Source organism: Silene latifolia, unplaced genomic scaffold (genome assembly GCF_048544455.1).
Source record: "Silene latifolia isolate original U9 population unplaced genomic scaffold, ASM4854445v1 chrun_scaffold_16, whole genome shotgun sequence".
In the NCBI taxonomy this organism is placed as follows: domain Eukaryota; kingdom Viridiplantae; phylum Streptophyta; class Magnoliopsida; order Caryophyllales; family Caryophyllaceae; genus Silene; species Silene latifolia.
This window is the reverse complement of record NW_027413123.1, coordinates 5,449,969-5,473,260: the sequence shown is the minus strand read 5'-3', so window position 1 is coordinate 5,473,260 and position 23,292 is coordinate 5,449,969. Positions and strand designations below refer to the sequence as shown.

General features: G+C 39.5%; 1 protein-coding gene across 1 annotated transcript; it reads left to right on the top strand.

Annotated features, from left to right (window-relative positions):
- The first annotated feature begins 20,047 nt into the window (after positions 1 to 20,047).
- Positions 20,048 to 22,797, top strand: LOC141637220 (uncharacterized). Its single transcript, XM_074446784.1, has 6 exons — positions 20,048 to 20,707; positions 20,763 to 20,878; positions 21,052 to 21,148; positions 21,248 to 21,348; positions 21,433 to 22,237; positions 22,330 to 22,797. Exons 1-6 carry the CDS (start codon positions 20,048 to 20,050, stop codon positions 22,795 to 22,797), a joined length of 2,247 nt encoding a protein of 748 aa, XP_074302885.1.
- Positions 22,798 to 23,292: the final 495 nt, after the last annotated feature.

Sequence of the window (23,292 nt, the reverse complement as noted above, 5' to 3'; positions counted from 1 at the left end):
AAGATTTTGAATACGAATTACAGAGGACAAACGAAGAAGAAAGGAAGCAGGAACTGCGGCAGCCTCACGAAGAGGCGCAGCAGGAACTGCGCTCCTTCGAAGAGGCGCAGCAGTTGCTGCGTCCTTTCTCGACGGTTATCTACTGGAGATCCGTAAAAAGAGGTTTTAAAGCATGGTTTTAGAAATCGGTTTTAATGGTATTTTCGACGTAAATCTTACAATGAGTGATACGATAAATAAAATACAATAAATAAAGGAGGAATTTACACCCTCAGACTTACATGTTGACGAAACGGGATGAACTAAGAATATCGATTAGTGATGCTCGACGCGAATGCAAAGAAAGTGCCCTCGTAAGAGGAAAACGATTGATTAATTAAAGTTGATTGAGTGTAGTTGGTCAAATTGGTCGGTCATGCAACGGAGAGGCTGGTACCCGGAAAGATCCGAGCTTACGTGGTCGGAAGTCCAAGCACGTAGGCGCCAATTAGTAAGAACGAAGTCTAGAATGCAAAGGGAGAAGAGAAGGGCGGACACTCGCGTGAGAAATATGAGGAACAAAGGCTCCTATTTATACTAATCACGCGACGGAATTATGGTAAGACTAGGATACGGTAGGAAAGATCCGGAAATAACCGACTTAGGTTAAAACACGGAAACTTGGACAAAAAGAAAGCCCTGGGAAAAGGCGCAGCAGAGCTGCGTCCCTTGGAAGAGGCAGACTGCCGCGTCCTTTCCCGGTAGGTTCCTCCGCGCGTAGAAAACGCGTTTGACAGCCTGTCGTATTTTAGCCATAACTTTCTCTACAAGACTCGGAATTAGGTGATTTCGGTGGCGTTGGAAAGCTAAGAGAAATATCTAGAACTTTCTGTGAAATAGGACTAACCCAAAAAAGTTGTTATGACCTCGTAAAATGGGCCTAAAGCTCGGGTTGTCAATTTAACTAAATGAAATGCACATTTTGTAATGTAAACTTTAAGTTTAGCCTAATGAAGTGACATGAGACTCAAAATGAGACATAATCTCAACATTTTATGACATCCTAACCTTAGGTAGACAAGCACATTGCTTTGACTCGGGATTTGACGGTTTTAGGAAATGAAGACGGTTTTTGACCCGGACTCCAAATGTACTCTAATTACTGCCAAAACGACCGTATCGGCACGTAGATGACAACTAAGAGGTAGACATTAATGTTTGAGCAATCACTTGACGATAAACTTACGAACTGTCACAAATCGTTCCGCGTACCAAACATGCGGCCCAATCATCACCGGGTGGTTTGCGGGAGGTGTAGAAACGAGGTGTCTACAGAGCCCCCACTTTGACTGAGGCTTGGACAAGGCGAAAGTCAAAGTATAGCCATCCGGTCAATCGAAGATTACAACCTGACGACTATGGCGACGCGAGGCGGTTCAAGGGGTCCGAACCAAGGACCTATCGTCGGGAACATTTTAGAGTCTGTCGACTATCGGGGAGGGTCGTTTAAAGTCCATTAGACTACGTAAGGAGGCTCGCCAGCCATAAGAAGAGACCATACCTGAGACTTCTTTCTCGAGATGCTTCCGGAGGTGCGTAGGAGCTAAGGTTGAGCATGGGAGCTAAGGGTAAGACCTAAAAGTTATATAAGAATTTGTGCTAGGGTATGGGGCCCTAAAGGAAAGCATTGACGGGAAGGAGGCCTAAAAGTAAGTTCAACTTAAGGGGTAACCAAGGTTTAGGTGTAGGAACTCTAAGGAAAGGTGATGATTCTAAAGGAATATGATCCTAAAAGGAAAAGGTGATCCTAAAGGAATATGATCCTAAGGGTAGAAGGTGATCCTAAAGGAATATGATCCTAAGGGGTATAAGTATGTGAACTCTAGGGAGTTTGGGAACCTAAAAGAAGCTATGTGTGTGAACCTGGGTGTACGAACCTAAAAGGGCGGCTGGCATGGGAACTTAAAGGCTTATGAACCTAATAGGAATTGGGATCCTAGGGTTAAGTTTAGGAACTACTGGGTTACTAATTCTTGTTTTAAACGCGTGCGTTTAGGCTTCCTGAGGTATGAGAACTCCAAAAGGATTTATGGGTTTATGAACCTAAGGACGTTCGTGGGGGAGCTTAAAGGTTTATGAACCTAAAAGAAGCCATTTTGGGATCTAAGAATCTAGGGGTAAGAATCCTAACTTTGGGTTTACGAACCTAAGGAAGGAGGCTTTGGTTTGGGAACTTCCGGAGAACGACACCTCTGCCGAACTCCGTGAGGAAACAATAATATTGAGGGTAGCAGGACGTCGGTAGAAACTGCTGGGGAATCTGCTAGCGTCGGTCTCAAGCGAACTCTGCCAAAAACTTGAGGTTGAATCTGCTTGCGTCGGTCTCAAGCGAACTCTTGTTGGGGAATATATTGACGATTAGGAACATCTTGATCGCCATGGAAGAAATCTTGAGTGAGCAATACTGCAAAATAATGTCTTTATATTTGGGACAAATATTTTGACGACTAGGAACATCTTGATCGTCATGGAAGAAATCTTGAGTGAGCAATACTCGCAAAATATCTTTGCTACTGGGAGAATGAAGACTTGGGTGAAGCCCCCAGTCGGAGCGAGCACTGCTTCTGATACTTACCTGCATGGTTAGTAGCCACACAAGAATGCAATCTAATATACAAATAGAACATAAACACATATGCACGTAAGCAATTATCACATGGACCTCGAATGAGGAAACACATAGGCTTTGCAAAAGTTGTTTCTTTATAAAAATTATTCAAAACTTGCTCAAAGAAATTTGTCGTTTGTAATGCGTTATGCATATTCAATGGGCTTTAGACATAGGACTTGACATGACACAAACCCGAAATACAGACTTAGGTTTGACTGACGCGACACTAACTTAGATTTGACGCGACACGGGGATGACCTTGACAGACTTCGCTTAAGTATGCGCAACCCCTAGCCAAGTGTGGGTGACAATGCGTATCAGTTCCAAAGGTAGAAGAATTTCAAGAATGATGATGGCATATAATGACAAGGCATGAGCCATGGATCATCTGTCTACTTGGACATCTCTCGCCCCCGTTTGCTGTAAAAGAGAGCCCTCTTGAGGCACGATAACTTGGAGAATCGATCTAAGACCTTTGTCATTGTCCGGACCGAGTACTAGCTAGACTTAGAGGAATAAAGGAAGGGTGGCATCTCGGAAGAGAAGCCCCCAGGATGAGAATATGACTCTGGACTTTGGTAAAAAGGAGGCTGGGCGACAATAAGGAGCCCCCAGTATAGAGGTTTTGGTTGTGGAAGGGATGTTAATTGAGGTTGGAAGGTTGAAAATTGTGATGGTTGAGATGGTTGTGTCCTTGAGGACTGCCTACGTATTCACGTGAAGTGAAATCAAACCAGATCGTAGTTCTGAGGTTTGGTTAATTTTGTTTGGGTGTTGTGGTTGTATCCTTCTTGTGTAAGAAAGGACTGCCTACGTATCCACCTGAGAAGGTGAAATCAAACCATGCTCGTAGTTCAGGTGTGTGCCTAAGCTATGTTGTTAGGACCTTAAAGTGCAGGGGTCACAAGGGTAATATTCCTTTGGTGACTCGAAGAATTGATTTGAGATAACTCCCTCTGATCATAGACCAAAGAGGTATAACTTATTTTGTAAAAAATTTCCTTGTTATGTGAGCACACTTAAAAGTGGACCCTAAGGATGAATTGGGTATGTCCCGTCCTAGGTAACAAAGTATTGAAGACTCCGTGTATGGGTCAAGGTGAAACTGGATTGGATATTTGGAATGTGGAGCTCGGTAATAAGAGGCTTTGATGAAACAAATCTCTGGAGCTTGATTTTGTGAAGTTAAGGCTTTATGGGGTTATGGCTTGTAATGTGGCTTGGAAATGGAGTCTCTTGGCTTGAAGTAGCCTGAGCACATAAAGGGTAGGTTAAAATGATGTGGGTTCAAGTTTCCATGTCTTGGCCCTAAAGGATGGGTTTACCTGACGAGCTTGAGAGGATTCTCAAAATTCCTAACTATCTCCCCGTAACGGTCTCGAGAAGGACTTAGGGTATGTGATGTGTGAGAGGCTAAGTGAGGGTGCTAGATGACCATCTTTATTGATGTCTTGATTCTATATAGACTTCAGCAGTATTTCGTATTTGATATTGTTCTTGCTTGCACTCGATTCTTGGTCTAAAATATATCTTGGATTTCTGCTCAGATTTTTGATCAGGTTTTGAAGGATTACTTTAACTTTGGATATTGACATTGGCTTGCTTGAGCCTCGTTATTTTGACTCTTTTGTCTTGGATATTGATCTTTGGTATTTCTCTTGATTGAGCCTTTTGTCTTTCATCATGGCTCGTATCGTCTTGGGTTTGCTTGCTACCATGGATTTGGGTCAGACTAGCACCTTTTGATGTGAAACGGGTTGGTCTTTAGTAACACGGGTTGTTTATTGTGGGGAAATGGGTTTGCCTTCCATCATGGATCATTAACAAGGGAGATGGTCTGGATTCGTCCTAGAATCTCTGGAGATATGCTCGTGCTAAACTAGGGTTATATTGTGGTTTCTATTGCCAGACATGGAATAGGTAAAGAAAGAACACGGAGTTTCAGGTCCTCTACAACTTGGAATGGAACATTATCTAAGTGCACGCACATCGACTGTCATGTGTTGTTGTTGTCATTTTAAAAAATGTCTCAAACCAATTCTTGTTGTCACAGGAAAAGGATAGAGGAAGAGATATGATAGAATATGTGGATTGAAAAGGGTACTTTTATTGAAATGAATAATGAATTTATTTAACATAGACTCGAGAAGACATGTGACTCGTGGGACAGCCCCCGGGTTGTCACTAGGAATGAAAATGGACACAAAGAAAGATACTAGAACAAATATGAGATAGACAGCCTAAGACTCGGACTCGGATTTGGACTTTGACTCGATTTCAGATCCAGACTCGTAATCATCGGCCCATGCTTGAACATTTTCTCTTCCAGCAACTGGCCTCGACATCCGGCTTTGAGCATTCACCCATTTGAGCACCTCATCCTCATCATTGGGAACTTTGGAAGGATAACAGTCAAGAAGAGTTTCTTGATAATTGGTATATCCATGAGGATTGCCTAAGCTACCTTTTGGGTTAAAAGTTGAGAGGGACAACTTCCCGTTTTCAATCATATCTTGGATGACATTTTTTAATTTGTAACATTTCTCTGTATCGTGTCCTTTGCCTCTGTGGTATTTGCAGTATGAGTTCTCGTCCCAGAACTTGGATTTCCTTTCTGGGTCAGGCATAGGTCCTATAGGCTTCAACATTCGTTGTTCCATGAGTCTCTGAAGGGCATCGGTGTATGTAATACCAATGTTGGTAAAATTCCTAGGAGGTGTGCCCTTATTTTCGGAAGCCTTTGTAAATGACCTTGGAGGGTTGTTAGGAATAGATCGTTCACTAGTTACTTTCTCCTTAAGACTGTCAAATTGAGGGTTTGTCGGGACACTTTTCATTTTGAGAGGTTGGGCATCAAGCTTCTTACTCATTTCGGCGAACTGTTTCTCCATGTTGGAAAGCCGAGAGCTTAGGCTATCAATAGCTCCTTCTATTTTGGAAAATTTGTTGTTGAAGGCCATGGAAAGCATGAGCATTCCATTTTGGATATCTTCGTCTTCGAGGACATTGATTTCTTCATCGTCACGAGGATTGAGGAGATGAGAACAGTCTAGAGATGATTCTTCGTCATGTTTAATAATATTAGACCCAAGAGGGTCGATTTTCTTAGATTGCGCGACAGAAGGTGGCTTAGGAAGCTTGCCCTCTTCGATCATATCTTGGATGGTGTGTTTCAAGAGAAAACACTCTTCAATATCATGACCTCTACCTTGGTGGTATAAGCGGTATTTGTTGCCCTTCCAGAGGTTCACTTGTTTCTCTAAAGGTGGATCCTAGTCGGTCCTATTGGATGTAGCTTACCTTGGGCGAAAAAGTCTCTTCAAAGCATTGGCATAAGACATGCCTAAATCGCAAGCACCCTTTGATGCCTCCCAGGTTTCCTTTCAGCTGTTTTTGGCTTTCTAGGACGATGGTTATTGCAAGAGGTAAGCTTTGGACGACCTAGACTAGAGGTTTCTCTAGGTGGGATGTTCTTTTCCACCATTCCATTTTCAAGGGTGAGGACGTGAATGCTCAAATTTTCCACTGTAGCTTGAACTCGTAGGACCATGGCATAAACGTCCTGGAGAGACATGGTGATTGTGGCTTGAACCGCCTCGTGACCTTGCTGATTGACGGAACTTGTTGGATTCCTACTCGACAGAAATGACGCGCATTACAACTCGATTCGACATGGGATCACGCATACCAAGGCAACAAACAAGGAAGGGACAAAAATGACACATCTAGACTTGACTTGTGAACTCGTGAAATGTCGTGAGTGACTTCTCGTGTTTGAATTCACGGTGTTTGACCTTGACCTTTAGACTCGAGTGTTGACTTTGACAGGGTGATGTTTATGTGATTGACCTTATGGACGGGATTGATGACACATGTTGATTCTAGACTCGAGGTTTGCTTATAGGTGTTAAGAAGACTGTTGTAGTTTAGACTCAAATACGAGGCCCATTGAGACTCGTGTGTTGAGCCTCGAAATGTGTGACTCGATGTGTCGAAAATGCTTAGATCCTAACTGAAATGGGGTAGGGAGTCCAAAATAATGGCGTGACGCCTTAGGACTTGACTTGAATGTTGAAAAGACCCAAAATGTAAAGGAAGACGGGTTCATGACTCGACGGAGTTCCGACTAGGACATAGTCGGTTTGGATTTTGACTCTAACTTAGCCCAATTGAATTTACACATTTACATTTACATGTTTTGAAAAAAAATTTGGATAAAACGTTTTTTTTTTTTTTTTTTTTTTTTTTGGACCCTTTTTTGTTTTTTTTTTTTTTTTTGTATTTGGATTTTTTTGTTTTTGGTTTTGAAATGGGTTTTAGGCCCGAAGTTTGACTCGACATATGGACAGAGTTTCGGCTTATCTTGTGCTAATATTAGGCTTATATCGAAAATTTACATTTTGAAAGAGGTTTTGATTTTCACAAGATTCGTCATGGTTTCGTTTAGAAAATGGTGATCACATATGGTACAAACATTATACAAGCATTATAACGGGATGCTGAGTGCATTTAAAAGGGTTTTGGTTTAAAGGGTGGGTGGCCATACCGAACCATCAAACCCGAAGTCTGTGGAGAGGCTCGTGCCAAACAAGAGTAAGGCCGATTCCTAGTCCATTTCCTCAAGTAGTGAAGGCCCTTGATACAAACAAGAGTAAGCATCATGGTATGGATGACGTCAATCGCTATCCATCCTTAGGCCCAAATAAGAATTAGGACCGTTTGGACGGGACGATTGGTCGAATGGGTTGGGTTGGGCCTAGGAAGGCCGAATAAAACGATCTAGGAAGACCGAGTTATGAAAACCGACAATTGTCTTGTACAAACTATTCCCTAACCTTGTTCAAGTTTCACCCTTGCTACACGTAAGTGTATTATCCCCAGCGGAGTCGCCAAACTGTGGACAGCGGGCCGCCCACGGGGGCGCTTGGTGAGAACGAAACAAGCGTTTGCATTTTGTATGGAGTCGCCACCAATTTTTATGGGAAATTGGAACCGTTCGAATACCTCGTGCCATGTCAAGACACAAAGTAGTGACATGAACACTAAGCAATCGTTACCCTTAGCATTCTATGTCTAGAATGACTCTCGTGGATGCCAATGAACACGGGTGCTCACGGAGATCTGGAGTAAGGGGTGAGGGTACGTATTAGGAAGCTCTTTTGATCGAACACCTAATCCCGCCCGCCTCGATAGCGGCCTCTACTAATGATTAGGGAAGTTATTCGTACTTGATATATCGTCGATTATATGCATGCAATGCAACATCCAAGTTTTAATCCTAGCATGTGAGAATTTAGCTAAGTCGGTTGACACGTAATTAGCATACAATTGGGTCGAAGTAGGACTTAATATTGATTTACATGTGAAAACATACAAAGGATAAAAGAAATACAATGAATATAAATTACAATAATGAAAATTACATTAATTACATCGGATTTGGCGATTTATGTCGAAAATATCTTTAAAACGGATAATTTGAGAAAAAAGGAATAAAAGAAAGAATTAACGAACACGACAGAAGGTGATAATACGGATAATAGTTAGTTAATACGTAAACTAAACAAACTAGGTCAAGGCAGAAACGGAGTTCGGGACGAGCTTAACTGAACAGCGCAGAGATCGCGCCTCTGGAAGAGGCGCAGCATTCTTTGCGTCTGTCAAGGGTGAGTTCTCCGGGCCGTGAAGCGAACCGCAAATCGTTAATTTGAATTGATGAATTTAATGATGGATTAAAATATTTACTCGGATGAAGGTGATTAAAAGATTAATTACATGTGAATGATGGTCATAAAAGCGATAAACATGGATGGGACGGAATTAAACGGATTATTTACATGAAACTACGATTAATTAGTGAATTATAAACGAACTAAACTAATTAATTAGACTAAACATGATGAATTGATGACGAATATATAATGAACATGTGAATAAACAGATGAAAATATGTCAAAGGATGAATTCCAGAAACTCAATATGAACAAATCGAATTTCTACAACCCGGATTGAATTTAATGACGAAAACCCGCAAATATTGATTATAAGGGATTTAAGTCGGATTTATGACAATTAAAACATGCTAATGATGATTATAATACATGTGGAATTATTATGATACTACAACGAAGAATTAACAGACGAAGTAAGCAAAAGAAAGATTTTGAATACGAATTACAGAGGACAAACGAAGAAGAAAGGAAGCAGGAACTGCGGCAGCCTCACGAAGAGGCGCAGCAGGAACTGCGCTCCTTCGAAGAGGCGCAGCAGTTGCTGCGTCCTTTCTCGACGGTTATCTACTGGAGATCCGTAAAAAGAGGTTTTAAAGCATGGTTTTAGAAATCGGTTTTAATGGTATTTTCGACGTAAATCTTACAATGAGTGATACGATAAATAAAATACAATAAATAAAGGAGGAATTTACACCCTCAGACTTACATGTTGACGAAACGGGATGAACTAAGAATATCGATTAGTGATGCTCGACGCGAATGCAAAGAAAGTGCCCTCGTAAGAGGAAAACGATTGATTAATTAAAGTTGATTGAGTGTAGTTGGTCAAATTGGTCGGTCATGCAACGGAGAGGCTGGTACCCGGAAAGATCCGAGCTTACGTGGTCGGAAGTCCAAGCACGTAGGCGCCAATTAGTAAGAACGAAGTCTAGAATGCAAAGGGAGAAGAGAAGGGCGGACACTCGCGTGAGAAATATGAGGAACAAAGGCTCCTATTTATACTAATCACGCGACGGAATTATGGTAAGACTAGGATACGGTAGGAAAGATCCTAAATAACCGACTTAGGTTAAAACACGGAAACTTGGACAAAAAGAAAGCCCTGGAAAAGGCGCAAAGAGTCGGCTGCGTCCCTTGAAGAGGCGCAAAGACCTGCTGCGTCCTTTCCCGGGTAGGTTCCTCTGCGCGTAGAAAACGCGTTTGACAGCCTGTCGTATTTTAGCCATAACTTTCTCTACAAGACTCGGAATTAGGTGATTTCGGTGGCGTTGGAAAGCTAAGAGAAAGATCTAGAACTTTCTGTGAAATAGGCCTGACCCAAAAAAGTTGTTATGACCTCGTAAAATGGGCCTAAAGCTCGGGTTGTCAATTTAACTAAATGAAATGCACATTTTGTAATGTAAACTTTAAGTTTAGCCTAATGAAGTGACATGAGACTCAAAATGAGACATAATCTCAACATTTTATGACATCCTAACCTTAGGTAGACAAGCACATTGCTTTGACTCGGGATTTGACGGTTTTAGGAAATGAAGACGGTTTTTGACCCGGACTCCAAATGTACTCTAATTACTGCCAAAACGACCGTATCGGCACGTAGATGACAACTAAGAGGTAGACATTAATGTTTGAGCAATCACTTGACGATAAACTTACGAACTGTCACAAATCGTTCCGCGTACCAAACATGCGGCCCAATCATCACCGGGTGGTTTGCGGGAGGTGTAGAAACGAGGTGTCTACAGCGTTCAACCCCTTCAGGCGTCGTGGGTGACTGAGACTTGCTCAACTGCATCCCAGTCGTCATTGGAAGGTTCCCCTTCTTGGAGTTGGACATGCTGAACTTCTTAAGAATCTTATCCAAATAAGACTCCTGACTAAGTGATAACGTCCGTCGTGATCTATCTCGGTAGATACGGATTCCCAAAATGCGTTGTGCCTCACCCAGATCTTTCATCTGGAAATGGTTCTTCAACCATCCTTTAACCGAAGATAGGAGAGGAATGACATTCCCAATCAAGAGTATGTCATCGACATACAATATCAAGAATACAATCTTGCTCCCACTCGACTTGATATATAAGCATGGTTACTCAACCGATCGAGTGAAACCATACTCTTTTATCACCTGGTCGAAACGATGATTCCAACTCCGAGAAGCTTGCTTAAGTCCATAAATGGAACGCTTAAGCTTGCATACTTTCTTAGGATGTTCAGGATCTATGAAACCTTCGGGTTGCACCATGTACAACTCTTCCTCCAAATAACCGTTTAAGAAGGCGGTTTTCACATCCATTTGCCAAATTTCATAATCATGAAATGCGGCAATCGCTAAGATTATCCGAATGGAACGTAGCATGACTACAGGTGCAAAAATCTCATCATAATACAATCCGTACACTTGAGTGAAACCTTTTGCCACAAGTCGTGCCTTATAGGTATCTGGTTGCGCGTCTACAGAACGCTTTATTTTGTAAAGCCATTTACACTGTAGAGGTACCTTATTAGGTAAATCAACTAGATCCCATACGTCATTCTCATACATGGAGTCCATCTCGGATTGCATGGCTTCAAGCCATAGCTTTGAGTCGGAATAGGTCATAGCACCTTTATAGGTAGCGGGTTCATTACTTTATAGGAGTAAATCGTCATTCTCCTCGACCATACCAATGTATCTGTCTGGAGGATGAGAGACTCTACCCGGCCTCCTAGTTTCCTTAGGAATATGAACCGTGTCATCAGTTGGAGGAACAACTTCCTCCATCCGTTCCTCGGTTGTTGGTTCTGGAATCTCCGACAGCTCGAAGGTTCTATTACTCGTCTTGTTCTCGATAAATTCTTTCTCTAAGAACGTCGCACTAGCCGAAACAAAAACTCGATGTTCGGTGGGCGAATAGAAGTAATGACCAAATGTTCCTTTTGGATAACCTATAAAGTATGTCTTGACCGATCGCGGGCCGAGCTTATCCTCGTGTCTCCACTTGACATAAGCCTCGCAGCCCCAAACCCGAATAAAGGACAAGTTAGGGACCGTTCCCTTCCATATTTCATATGGAGTCTTGTCGACAGCTTTAGACGGACTTCGGTTAAGTATAGGAGCAGCTGACAAAAGAGCAAAACCCCATAATGAATCAGGCACTACCGTGTGACTCATCATGGATCGAACCATATCAAGTAAGGTTCGATTTCTCCGTTCGGACACACCATTTAATTGAGGTGTTCCAGGTGGAGTAAACTGTAGAACGATTCCACAGTCTTTAAGGTGTTGATCAAACTCATTTGAAAGATATTCGCCATCCCGATCTGAACGGAGTGCTTTAACCTTTCTACCCAGTTGGTTATGTACCCTGTTCTGGTATTCCTTGAATTTCTCAAAGGACTCACTTTTATGCTTCATTATGTAGACATATCCGTATCTACTTAAATCGTCCGTGAAAGTGATAAAATATCTATAGCCATCTCTAGCGGTAATTGACATAGGTCCACAAACATCAGTATGTATGAGTCCTAATAGGTCACTAGCGCGCATTCCAACACCTTTGAAGGAAATTCGAGTCATCTTGCCAATGAGACATGATTCACACGCGCCATATGTAGAAAAATCGAATGCGAGAATAGTCCCATTATCGACGAGTTTCTTCACGCGTTTCTCATTTATGTGTCCCATTCGACAATGCATCGATAGGTTTGATCTTTGTCACCAACCTTTATTTTCTTATTATTCACGTGTAATACTTCTGTGGTTTGGTCTAAGATGTAAATTCCATTCATGGAAACTGCTTTGCCATAAATCATTTCATTGAAAGAGAAAATACAGCTATTATCCTTTATTGAAAATGCAAAACCGTCTTTAGCAAGTACGGAAACTGAAATAATGTTCTTAGACAAACTGGGTACATAGTAACAGTTATATAAAAATAACTCAAAACCACTAGGGAGTTGGATTACGTATGTTCCCTTCGAGACAGCAGCAACTTGTGCTCCATTCCCGACTCGCAGGTCCACATCACCTTTTTCGAGAGGTATGATGTTCTTTAGACCCTGCAAATGATTACACAGATGAGAACCACAACCAGTATCTAGTACCCAAGTTTCGAAACCTGCATGGTTAATCTCAATCATGTGAATATAAGATGACATACCAACAGGAACGACGCGGCCTACTTTGATGTCCTCACGGTACACATGACAGTTCCTCCTCCAATGTCCAGTCTTGTGACAATGGTGGCACTCAATGTCACCGCCCTTGCTCTTTGCCTTGCCCTATGAGCCACTAGTCTCACCAGGTGCACTCTTACCGTTTCCTGGCTTTTTAAACTTTGGCTTACCTACAGCTAGGTCGCCATGAGCCTTGCCCTTACCTTTACCCTTGTTGTAAATCGTGAGAACATCCTGCTTCTTGCTCCCACTCAATTTCATATCCTTCTCGGTCTGTACGAGAAGGGAGTGTAGCTCATGAGGACTCTTTTTCAAGTCATTCATGTAGTAGTTTGCCCTGAAAAGAGCAAAACCATCGTGAAGGGAATGAAGCATTCGGTCTATGACAATGCTCTCACTGATTTTAAAATCAAGTGCCTCCAGCTTCTCGACATTCTCAATCATGTGAAGAATGTGTGGGCTAACCGGTTGGCCCTTCTGGAGTTTCGCATCAAAGAAGCGACAGGTATGCTCATAAGTAACGATTCTTGGTGCCTTTGAGAACTCGTTAGTGAGCGTTGTGAAAATCTTGTTTGCACCCTGAGCAATGAAGCGTCTCTGCAAATTGGTTTCCATTGCAAAGATGAGTACGTTCTTTATCGCACCCGCTTCCATAACGAAGTCACTATAAGCGAGTGACTCGTTGACTCCTGCATTGGGGCCTGGGTTGACCGGTATTGGCTCAGTTAAGTACTTGAGCTTACCGTCGCAATGGCACATTCCGTAGTGCCGCCTCCCGTCCGCAAAGTTGGACCCGTCGTTTTTCGACGTGTGAACCGATTCATCCGGTCCATAAAAATTTTAAGCCAGGACGCGCGATCAAGTGTGGCACTAGGCATTGGGATTGCGTTATTTCCACCATTTTCGTTGTAACAAGTATTATGAAAATAAACGTGTTCTACATCATGAGAAGAAGAATAAAAATAATAAGCATGTGCATCGTTTATATTTTTAAGTCTAATGAACTACTGTCATAACGCGAAGACTCAAAACATTTATACAATCGACCTCCCTCAAGAATTATATAAATGATCCCAAGATTCAATTATCTGCAAATTGATAAGCTAACCTTTTAGCTAATTCTACCGTTAGAATTCTTGGTCGATAAATTTCTGTAAATACTATCTTTAGTCCATCATAATCACGAGAAACTCTTCGGACTATGATGTTGAGGTAAACTAAGTCAACACAACTACTTACCCAACGTAGAAGGGGTCATATTAGGCCTACCGACGAAGAAGGGATTCATAGATGTTTGCCCTTATAAAGACTAATCTCAATTTCCGTTTTAGAGGAAGATCCCATCAACTTTATTTAAATTCATTTTAAGTGAACTATAATCTAGCATGCGAGAATGATTAAACTAAAGTGATGGCTTAAAGTCTGTGACATCTGCATGTCCATGAAAACTAATATACAACCTATATGAGTCAATTTTCATGCATTTTAGTAGTAGGTGGTTGTGTTTTAGGCGGAAAATGATGCAATTACTAACATGTGAATGAAACGCAATAATAATGAAAAACGTAAAAAAAACAGTAAAAGTCCTAGTGTGGCCTATCCTATCAAAATGAACAATAAATACAAGTTTGGAATCCATCCTTGGACCCGAGAAGCTTGTCTTGATGTTCCATCTTGATCCATGTAGCGGGAGTGAGCTTCAATTTTCATCTTTAGTCTTCTTTGAAATTACAATAAATAAAATTACATAATTGACATATTTATTACATTCTAATTTCAAAACCCAAAACTAAAATAAAGGAGATTCGAGATCTAATAATTACATAAAAATCATGTTTCCATCATTACGAAAACATAATTTGACTAAGGCCACACTAAGTATTACAAATTACAACCGATTGCAAAATTAAATACGTAAATAAAATTCATTCATTCGATTCATTCAACAAAATTAAAAGCATCAACTAAAATAAATTAAACATACATTACACAATTCTTTAATTATGTTGATTAATTTATCCAAACCACCTATTTAAATTAAATTAAGTGACAATTCCGCAATTTAATCACATTAATTTCATTCTTAATCCATATTAAACTTGTAATATGAATTCTATCCGTCAAAATTTTAAACTGCTTTAAAATAACTCGGTATCTTTAAATTGTGAACCGATTCACAATAACTAATTGGCCAAAATAAAATAAAATAAAAAACAAAATCCAATTTTTCTTCCTTTTGGGTCTCGGCAAAAAGGAAAACAAATTTTTTTTTTTATTTGTAAACTCAGCTCACGGCTGACAAAAAAAAACAGCCAATAAATTTTTTTTTTTCGGAAATAAGGCAAAAACAAGGAAAGAAAACAACTTTCCTTTTCTTTTTCTTTTAGATTCGGCAAAAAACAAAAATAACCCAAAAGAACAGTTTTTTTTTTTTAATGAACACTGTTCACGGTGAACAGTACCGAACAGAAAAAAAAAACAACAACAACGGCAAAAAAAATAACACAATCGTCACAAAAAAAACTTGCGGCAAGAATTGCCCTAAAACAAAACCGATGAAGAAAATGTTTACAGTTGCCATATAGAACGTGATTTAGCAAGTGAATTAATGAACATGATTAATCTTATATGCTAAAACTACATAGCAAAAACAAGTTCTTGTCTCATCGACATGATTATTCCATTAACAATTTAATTTAATCCGAATTAAATCAAGGTATCTACAAATTCATTTTATTATCATCTTAACATATTAAAACAATAATTCATATAAATCAAATGGAAATAAATCATCAACAAAGGAAAAACAGGCCGAAAAAAAAAAAATTCTCTCGGCACAAAAAAATTTCAGCCGAAAACCCTAAATTTTTTTTTTCGAAATCCCCATTGTTTACATACATATTTTATGAGAATCATCAAAAATAAAATCGTGGCCTAATGCTCTGATACCACTTGTGGTAAATAATCTGTATACTTCTCTTAAACTAGAAGGATTATAACGAGTTTAACAATGATGATCAATGGTCATAAACAAAATACATAAACAAAGTATAAAGGATTTAGAATTAACCTTTGGTCCTAGCAAATTCGGCCTAAGAACAATATCGCAATGATATTCGCCTATTAGTTGCACCCAAAATGCTCCGAGAAATACCCTTTGATTATGCTAGAATCGATCCAAAAATTAACAGATTATGTTTTAGGTTTTGTTTTTGTGTTTTTCTGATGAGAGAGGAGGCAAGGACAAAGAAAAGAATTAGGGTAGAATAATTCTCACCCTTTCTTTCTTATAGTAGCCGAAATTAGGAGTCAATTAGGAAAGAATAAATCTCCCCTAATTTTCGGCCTAACTGACCGAAATAAGGAGATTATTCTCCTTAATTTTGGTCTTTCCAAAAATATATAAAATATGTTAAATTGTCATCTAGTGAGGATCGAACCCATGACCTCTTGGTTTGTGTACCCTCACTATTATCACTATGACACATTCATCTTGTTGATATTAAACATAACTGATTATATTTAATTACGAATTAACAGATTAATTCGTCCAAGCTACCATTAAATATATTTAACTAAATATAACTTATTATATTTAATTTACGAATTGACAGTTAATTCGTCTCAACTAATATTATTTAATCTTCATTTAATAATTGTCCCATCAACACATTGACTAACTGTTTAGTCATATTAGGCATCAATGTGATCATATTTCTATAACCACATCTCTCAAACACATCCTATAGGTGTGACCTTTAGGGACCAGTTGATCACCGCCATCTGTATGATAATAACGTCAAACTTTCTAGCAACCCAACCATTATTAGGTAATCGTTAATCAACTGATTAAAATACGAAGTATACCCTTGTGAACCTGTAAGAGATTTACAAATGTTATCACACTAATTTGTGGAGGACGCAAGCTCCAACAAATTGTCAGTTTCTTAAATCCCTATTAAACTTATTTAATAGATTTTATAAATTACTAATAATTTATGTCATGTGGATCTAATTGCATGCAAAAGAAAAGAACAAAAATAAGGAGAAAAAGGATATTTCTTACATACAATATGGATCGAAATATTTTGGCACAAATAAGGACACCTTCCATATTTGTTCTTGAGCTTAAATAAGATTAGGATGATCCTCCAAACCCCAAGCTCCATATTAGGAACTCTCTTCTTAGTTGCACCAAAGATTTCACCCAAACATTTCTAATAATATTAACTATATATCTATTAGAAATTAACCCTTAATAAATTTTATTACTACCTTAGTAATATATAGAGTATATTAGTTTTGCATGTGAGTATTTCTAGAGAGAAGGTAGATGCAAATGCATGTGTAAATTGGTTGAATAATTAGAACAACAAAAATGCTCTCTAGTGAACATTTTTACACGGCCACCCCACCCTTAGTGGGTCAATATTGTTCTTATTTTATTTCCATGCAAAAGTAGGTAGAGTGTAGGATACTTTAATCATGATTAAAGTGCATTGGCATGTCATTATCATATGGTGTAGTGTGCATGTGGAAAAGAACAAAACATCATTGTATTTTATGGTCCACAAAATCGGTTACCTATGCACTATATAGGTCCGTTTTGATTTTATTTTCCGTATTTGTCCCACAAACACCATTAAATCGTATGCTTAATTATCTTGTATAATTATGTATTAATATGATCATGTAACAATTATATGATACAAATTAATAAGTAGTGTACACTTATTTATTAAGTGATATTTTAACATTATATCAACTTATAATGAGTTCTACAATGCCCAATTAAATTAATTTACAATTTCTTTGTAAATATAACAACCAATTACCTTACCTCGGAAAAATTCAATACCTCGACTAATTTAATAAATTAACGCTTAATCATTAAATTAAATGTTATTTAATCACATTACAATAAGATACAAAACTTTATTAGTCAATCATCGCATAACTAAATAATAAACTTGCGTTGACTCGGGTTCTAAACTCGACCTCAACGAAACTCACACAACTAAATATACATATATAAATAACAGGGATTGATCAAACCGTATCAAATACTTTGATCAGAATTATTTGGGTTCCATCCTATAGGTGTGACCTTAAGGAATAAACTGATCACCACCGTCAAACGACAGTAATGTCAAACTCTAGTTAGCCAATCATTACCGATTAATGTTGATCAGTTGACTATATAATTGAATCATCCCTTACGTATTCTTATTACGAGATTTAAAGATGTGATCGCACCATTGTTGAGGACACATACTCCAACAAAGCGGTCTTCTGTAAGTCCAATACCTACGCAATTATACCATAATAATTATAAATCTTCCTTGCTTAGTTAATCGTTTAATTAATTGTAAGTTCACGACTCAATTATTTGAAACTCGTCACCTATGCAAATGGGGTAATATTAATAATTATAATTATACTCAAAAGCCCATTAGTTAATACGATACGAATTAATTAATAGTCAAAACCCGCTTCAATATTAATTAGTTAATTAAATATATTTACGAATTAAACGAGTTATTAATAATACTTGAGACAAAACCATTATTTCAAACAAAATTCCAGAGAGAGAATGAAGAGAGAGAAAGCTCTAAAAAAAGATTCACCTAGGTTTCAGCATGGCTGTCATGAATTTTACACCAAATCGTTATTCACCATTAACGTCAGCTGCAAAAAACACACAAAATAATCCTAAAACTATATTACTTAATCCTAATCATGCTTCTAGCTCTAACAGCAGTTGTGAAGGTGGAACCTTTCGAGGTCCATTTACAGAGGATGCTCGTAAAACAAAGTCTCTTAGGGAGATGAATTGTATTCCTGTACTGGATTGGAATCCTGAGGTTGAGGAGCAAGACGACGAAGGATGGATTCTGCGAAAAGGAGGCAAGAGCATTCCAGTTTTGGCTACAATAGAGGAATAGGAGGATCTTACTGGTCTGCTTCAGTTCACACATGAGGATATCAAAACTGAGCTAGAATTCTGGAATAATGCTAATGTTTGTCATATTATGGGGGCTAACCCTCCGTGGGAGATTTTGTAAGGGTACATTTATCGTGTATGGGAGGAGTTTGGCATTGGTAGAGTGTCATTTATGGATAATGGCTTGTTTATTGTGAAATTTCAGAAGTCTGCAGGTAGGGATGTGTTATTGAAGGTTGGTTATTATCTATTTGATAATAAACCAGTCATTATAAAACCCTGGTATGTGGATATGGAGTTAGTTAAGGAAACGTTAGATATTGTAACTTTATGGGTCAAGTTGACTGGTATTCCCTTGAAATTTTGGGGGAAATGCTTGCCATCTATTGTAGGTCTGGTTGGGAAGTTTGTCCAAACTGATAGGGATACGTTTGATAAAGTTAGACTCTCCTATGCTCGTGTCCTAGTTGCATTAAAAATGGACCAAACCTTGCCTGACAAAGCGAAATTTGTGGATGAGAATGGGTCTATGGTGAGTGTTTCAGTGGAATATGAGTGGAGACCTGTCTCTTGTGCAAGCTGGAAAGGGATGGGTCATGATGCTGAACACTGCAGAAAACCAGGGAGAACTGAGGGGATGAAGAAGATGCAGGCACCTAAACAACAGCAGAAGAAAGTCTGGAGGCTAAAACAGATTCCTCCACCTGTTAGCAAGGAGCCTCTACCTTCACCAGTAATACTCACTCCTGCTATCTTTCCTCCTCTTTCACAGGTTAGGGCAACGCCTGTTAGAGCTACCCCAGCAAAGCTTATTATGAGAGTGACTAGGCAAGAGGGTATTGAGGGAGTGAGATTATCAAGTAAATTTAGCCCTTATACGTTTAAGGATGCACTGATTCACTCTACTACGCCTGGGGGTAATGTGATTGAAAGTGGTAAGGACCCCCCAACTGTTCCTAATGCATAGCTTAGGTTTTTGGAATGTCGGGGTCTTAATGACCTGAATAAGCAGAAAGTAGTAAAGTGGTTTATGCATAATCAAGGAGTAGGCCTGTTTGGATTATTGGAAACAAAGCTTAAACCAAGTAATTTACTTAAAAAAGATACCTCTATTTGTGAAGGTTGGAGTATTTCTACTAATTGGAGTAAGCATAAAGGGGGAAGAATTTGGGTGTTTTGGAAGCCTTATTGGTTTGATATAAATTTTTTATCTTATGGCCCTCAACACATTCACATGTTGGTATATTCTAAAGTTGATCAGAAAAATTTTTACCTCACTATGATTTATGCCTTTAATGACTTATATGATAGAAATGCTCTTTGGGATTTTTTGAAGGAGATTGCTCTTACCTGTAATGATCCCTAGTTATGGATGGGGGATTTTAATGCTGTTTTATCCCCTATTAAATGATTAAGGGGCAATACAACTGAAGCAGAGATGGAGTTTTTTCAGGAGTGTGTTTCATTGTGTGGCTGAAGGATATAAAAGCTACTCGTGCCCTATATACTTGGTCGAATAAACAGGCACCTGCTGATAGAGTATATAGCAGGCTTGATAGGGCCATGGGAAACCAGGAATGGATGGAGTTGTATGGTGACTATGTGGCTCACTTCCACCCTGAGGGCATGTTTGATCACTGTCCATGTACTGTAGTGGATAGGGATATAGAGATTGGTGGGAGGAGAAGCTTTAAGTATTTTAATATGTGGGGCAAAGCTGACTCTTTTTTGAGTGATGTAGCTGCTGTTTGGGGTAGGTCATACAGTGGGACTAAGATGTTTAGCCTCATTAAGAAATTGAAAGCATTAAAACCAGTGCTCAAGGGTTTGAACATGTCTTGTTTCTCTGATATAGAGAATAGTACCAGTATTGCCAGTGCCTTGTCTGAAAGCATTCAGAAACAGATTGTGGATGAGCCTGGGAATTTTGATCTTATTCAGCAGGAAATGGAGCTGTCTGCTGAGTTAAAGGAGCTTATCTCGGCTAGGGATAGTTTCTTGACTCAGAAAGCTAAAATTCAGTGGTCCATAGAAGGTGACCTAAATACTTGTTATTTCCATCAAGCTATAAGAAAGAGGATTATGATGAATAAGGTTTTGAAAATAGAGGATATGCATGGCAAGCTATTTGTTTTGGGTGATGATATCCAAAAGGATTTCTTATCTTATTATCAGGATCTGTTGGGGACTACTACTGTCACTGATCATGTTAGCATGTCTGTGGTTAGAAGGGGTTCATGTTGTACATCTGAGCATTGAGAAATTTTGAATATACCAGTTACAGGTGAAGAAATCAAGCATAACATTTTTAGTATTCCTAAGAGCAAATCCCCAAGACCCGATGGCTTTAATAGCCAATTTTATAGGGATGCCTGGGAAATTGTGGGAGAGGAGGTATGTGCAGCTATTGCTAATTTCTTCTCTAATAGAAAGCTGCTGAATCAGATTAATTCTACAGTGATCACATTGATCCCTAAGGTGGATAGACCAACAAGTGTTAAACATTTCAAACCTATTTCTTGATGCAATGTGATTTATAAATCAATCTCAAAGATTCTTTGCTCTAGATTAGCCTTAGTTCTGCATGATATCATTAGTAGAAACCAAGGTGCTTTTGTTAAGGGGAGGAGTATTCTTGAAAATATTCTGATTTGTTATGATCTTGTGAGACTATATTCTAGAGGAATGGCTTCTCCTAGATGTATGTTCAAGCTGGACTAGCAAAAAGCCTATGATACTATTGAATGGTCTTTTGTGGAGCAGATGTTGGAGGCTTTGAATTTCCCTGTTAAGTTTAGAGCTACGGTAATGACTTGCATCTCTACTACTTCTTACTCTCTTAATCTTAATGGGGCACACTTTGGGTATTTTAAAGGAAGAAGAGGGTTGAGATAAGGGGGCCCTATTTCTCCTCTTGTTTTTTGTATATGCATGGAATATCTCTCTAGGGTTCTGGCTTATGCAACTGACAAGTGGTTCTTTAGATATCATCCACTCTGTAAGAGCCTTAAATTGACCCACTTGTTATTTGTTGATGACCTGTTGATGTTTTGCAAAGGAGATGTCAATTCAATTATGCTTCTGCTAAGGGTTGTGGCTACCTTTTCTGCTACCTCTGGACTTAGAGTTAATGCAGCTAAGTCCGAGGTGGTGTTTAATGGTGTGGCACCTGGTCTGAAACAGGATATTACTGAGATTTCTGGGTTTACTGAAGGTATGCTCCCGTTTAAATACTTGGGTATCCCTATCCAAGCTCGGAGATTAACTAAGACTGACTGCAATGTGTTGATTAAGAAGATTGTTTTAAGGGTTAGGAGTATTGGTGCCAGGAAATTGAGTTATGCAGGGAGACTGGTATTGATTAACTCAGTATTCAATACATTACATAACTACTGGGCTTCCATTTTTTTTATCCCCAAAGGAGTGATTAAGAGAATTGAGGCAATATGCAGATATTATTTATGGAATGGGGACACTGAGTACCACAGATATCCTCTTGTGGCCTGGCATAATGTTTGTTGCAGTAAAAAAGACGGGGGACTGGGTATCAAAGAGGCTGGGGTGTGGAATGTGGCCACTGTTGGCAAGTTAGTTAATTGGATTTACACTAAGGCTGATAGACTTTGGGTCTTATGGATAGACCATGTTTATATGAAGGAATTGATTGGGATAATTATCATCGTCCTCAAGTTTCCAACTGAAATTGGAGGAATATTTGTAAAGTACGTGGGATTCTTTCAGGTGGCTTTCAAGGTAATCAATGGGTAGCCGACCCTAAGGGCTACTCAATTAGATCTGGTTACCAATTGTTGCAGGGTTGAAACCCCCCTGTCCATTGGTACAAGGATGTATGGAATGGTTGGACTGTTCCCAAACAGGCGTTAATTGCTTGGCTAGTTTGCAGGAAAGCTTTGAATACAAGAGTGAAATTGTTTCAGATGGGAGTTACTGTTGATGATAACTGTGTCTTGTGTGAAAGGGGGCATGAAACTCATTGCCATTTGTTTACTGTTTGCGTATATAGTAAGAAAATTCTTGCAGGCTTAGAAAACTGGTTACAAAGGAAGTTGATAGTCAGTTCAGGTGAATGCTCCAAGTTGCAGTATCAAGTAATCAGACTAACCAGGATTATGTACTGGTATACTATTTGGATGGAAAGGAATGATTGCAGACTGGAGCTTAAACTCAGATGTCCTGCACAGGTGATCAGATCAATAGAGATGCATGTCGAGGGGAGAGTTAAGCAGAAACTGAAGGCGGTTGTGCAATCAAGGGACAGGCAGTGGCTAGCTAGCATTGACATTCTTGTGTAGTGTAGATGCTATGTAATGGTCTTAATGTGGCAAAAACTTGGAAATATTTATATTGTTTAAGATTTGATTAATATAAAAGCTCACATTTTACCAAAAAATAATAATACTTGAGACGGTTCCATCTAGCTAACTAACCCATCGCCTTCCTTACTTGTACCCGACTCCCTCCTTCTCCATCAACGAACCACCACCAAGGTCAGGCCATGGCAGCCACCACCACTGCCACACCTGGCCAGCCTACCACCAAGTCGTGTACCACCATGCCCTTTCACCAAGCTAACACTTCCTCCTTCAAACTCCACTCAACACCGAACCAATCCCCTTCCTCCTCCTCACTAGCCTCGACTCAAGACCTTTACACCAACCCCGGTCTAATGCTACCCCCTACCATTGTGGTCAGCCACCAGCCCCACGGTGGGGCCCAACTCGACCTAGAACCCGGCCAAACCCTTGCTGAAACCGAGACCATAACACAACAAATACCGCGACACTGCC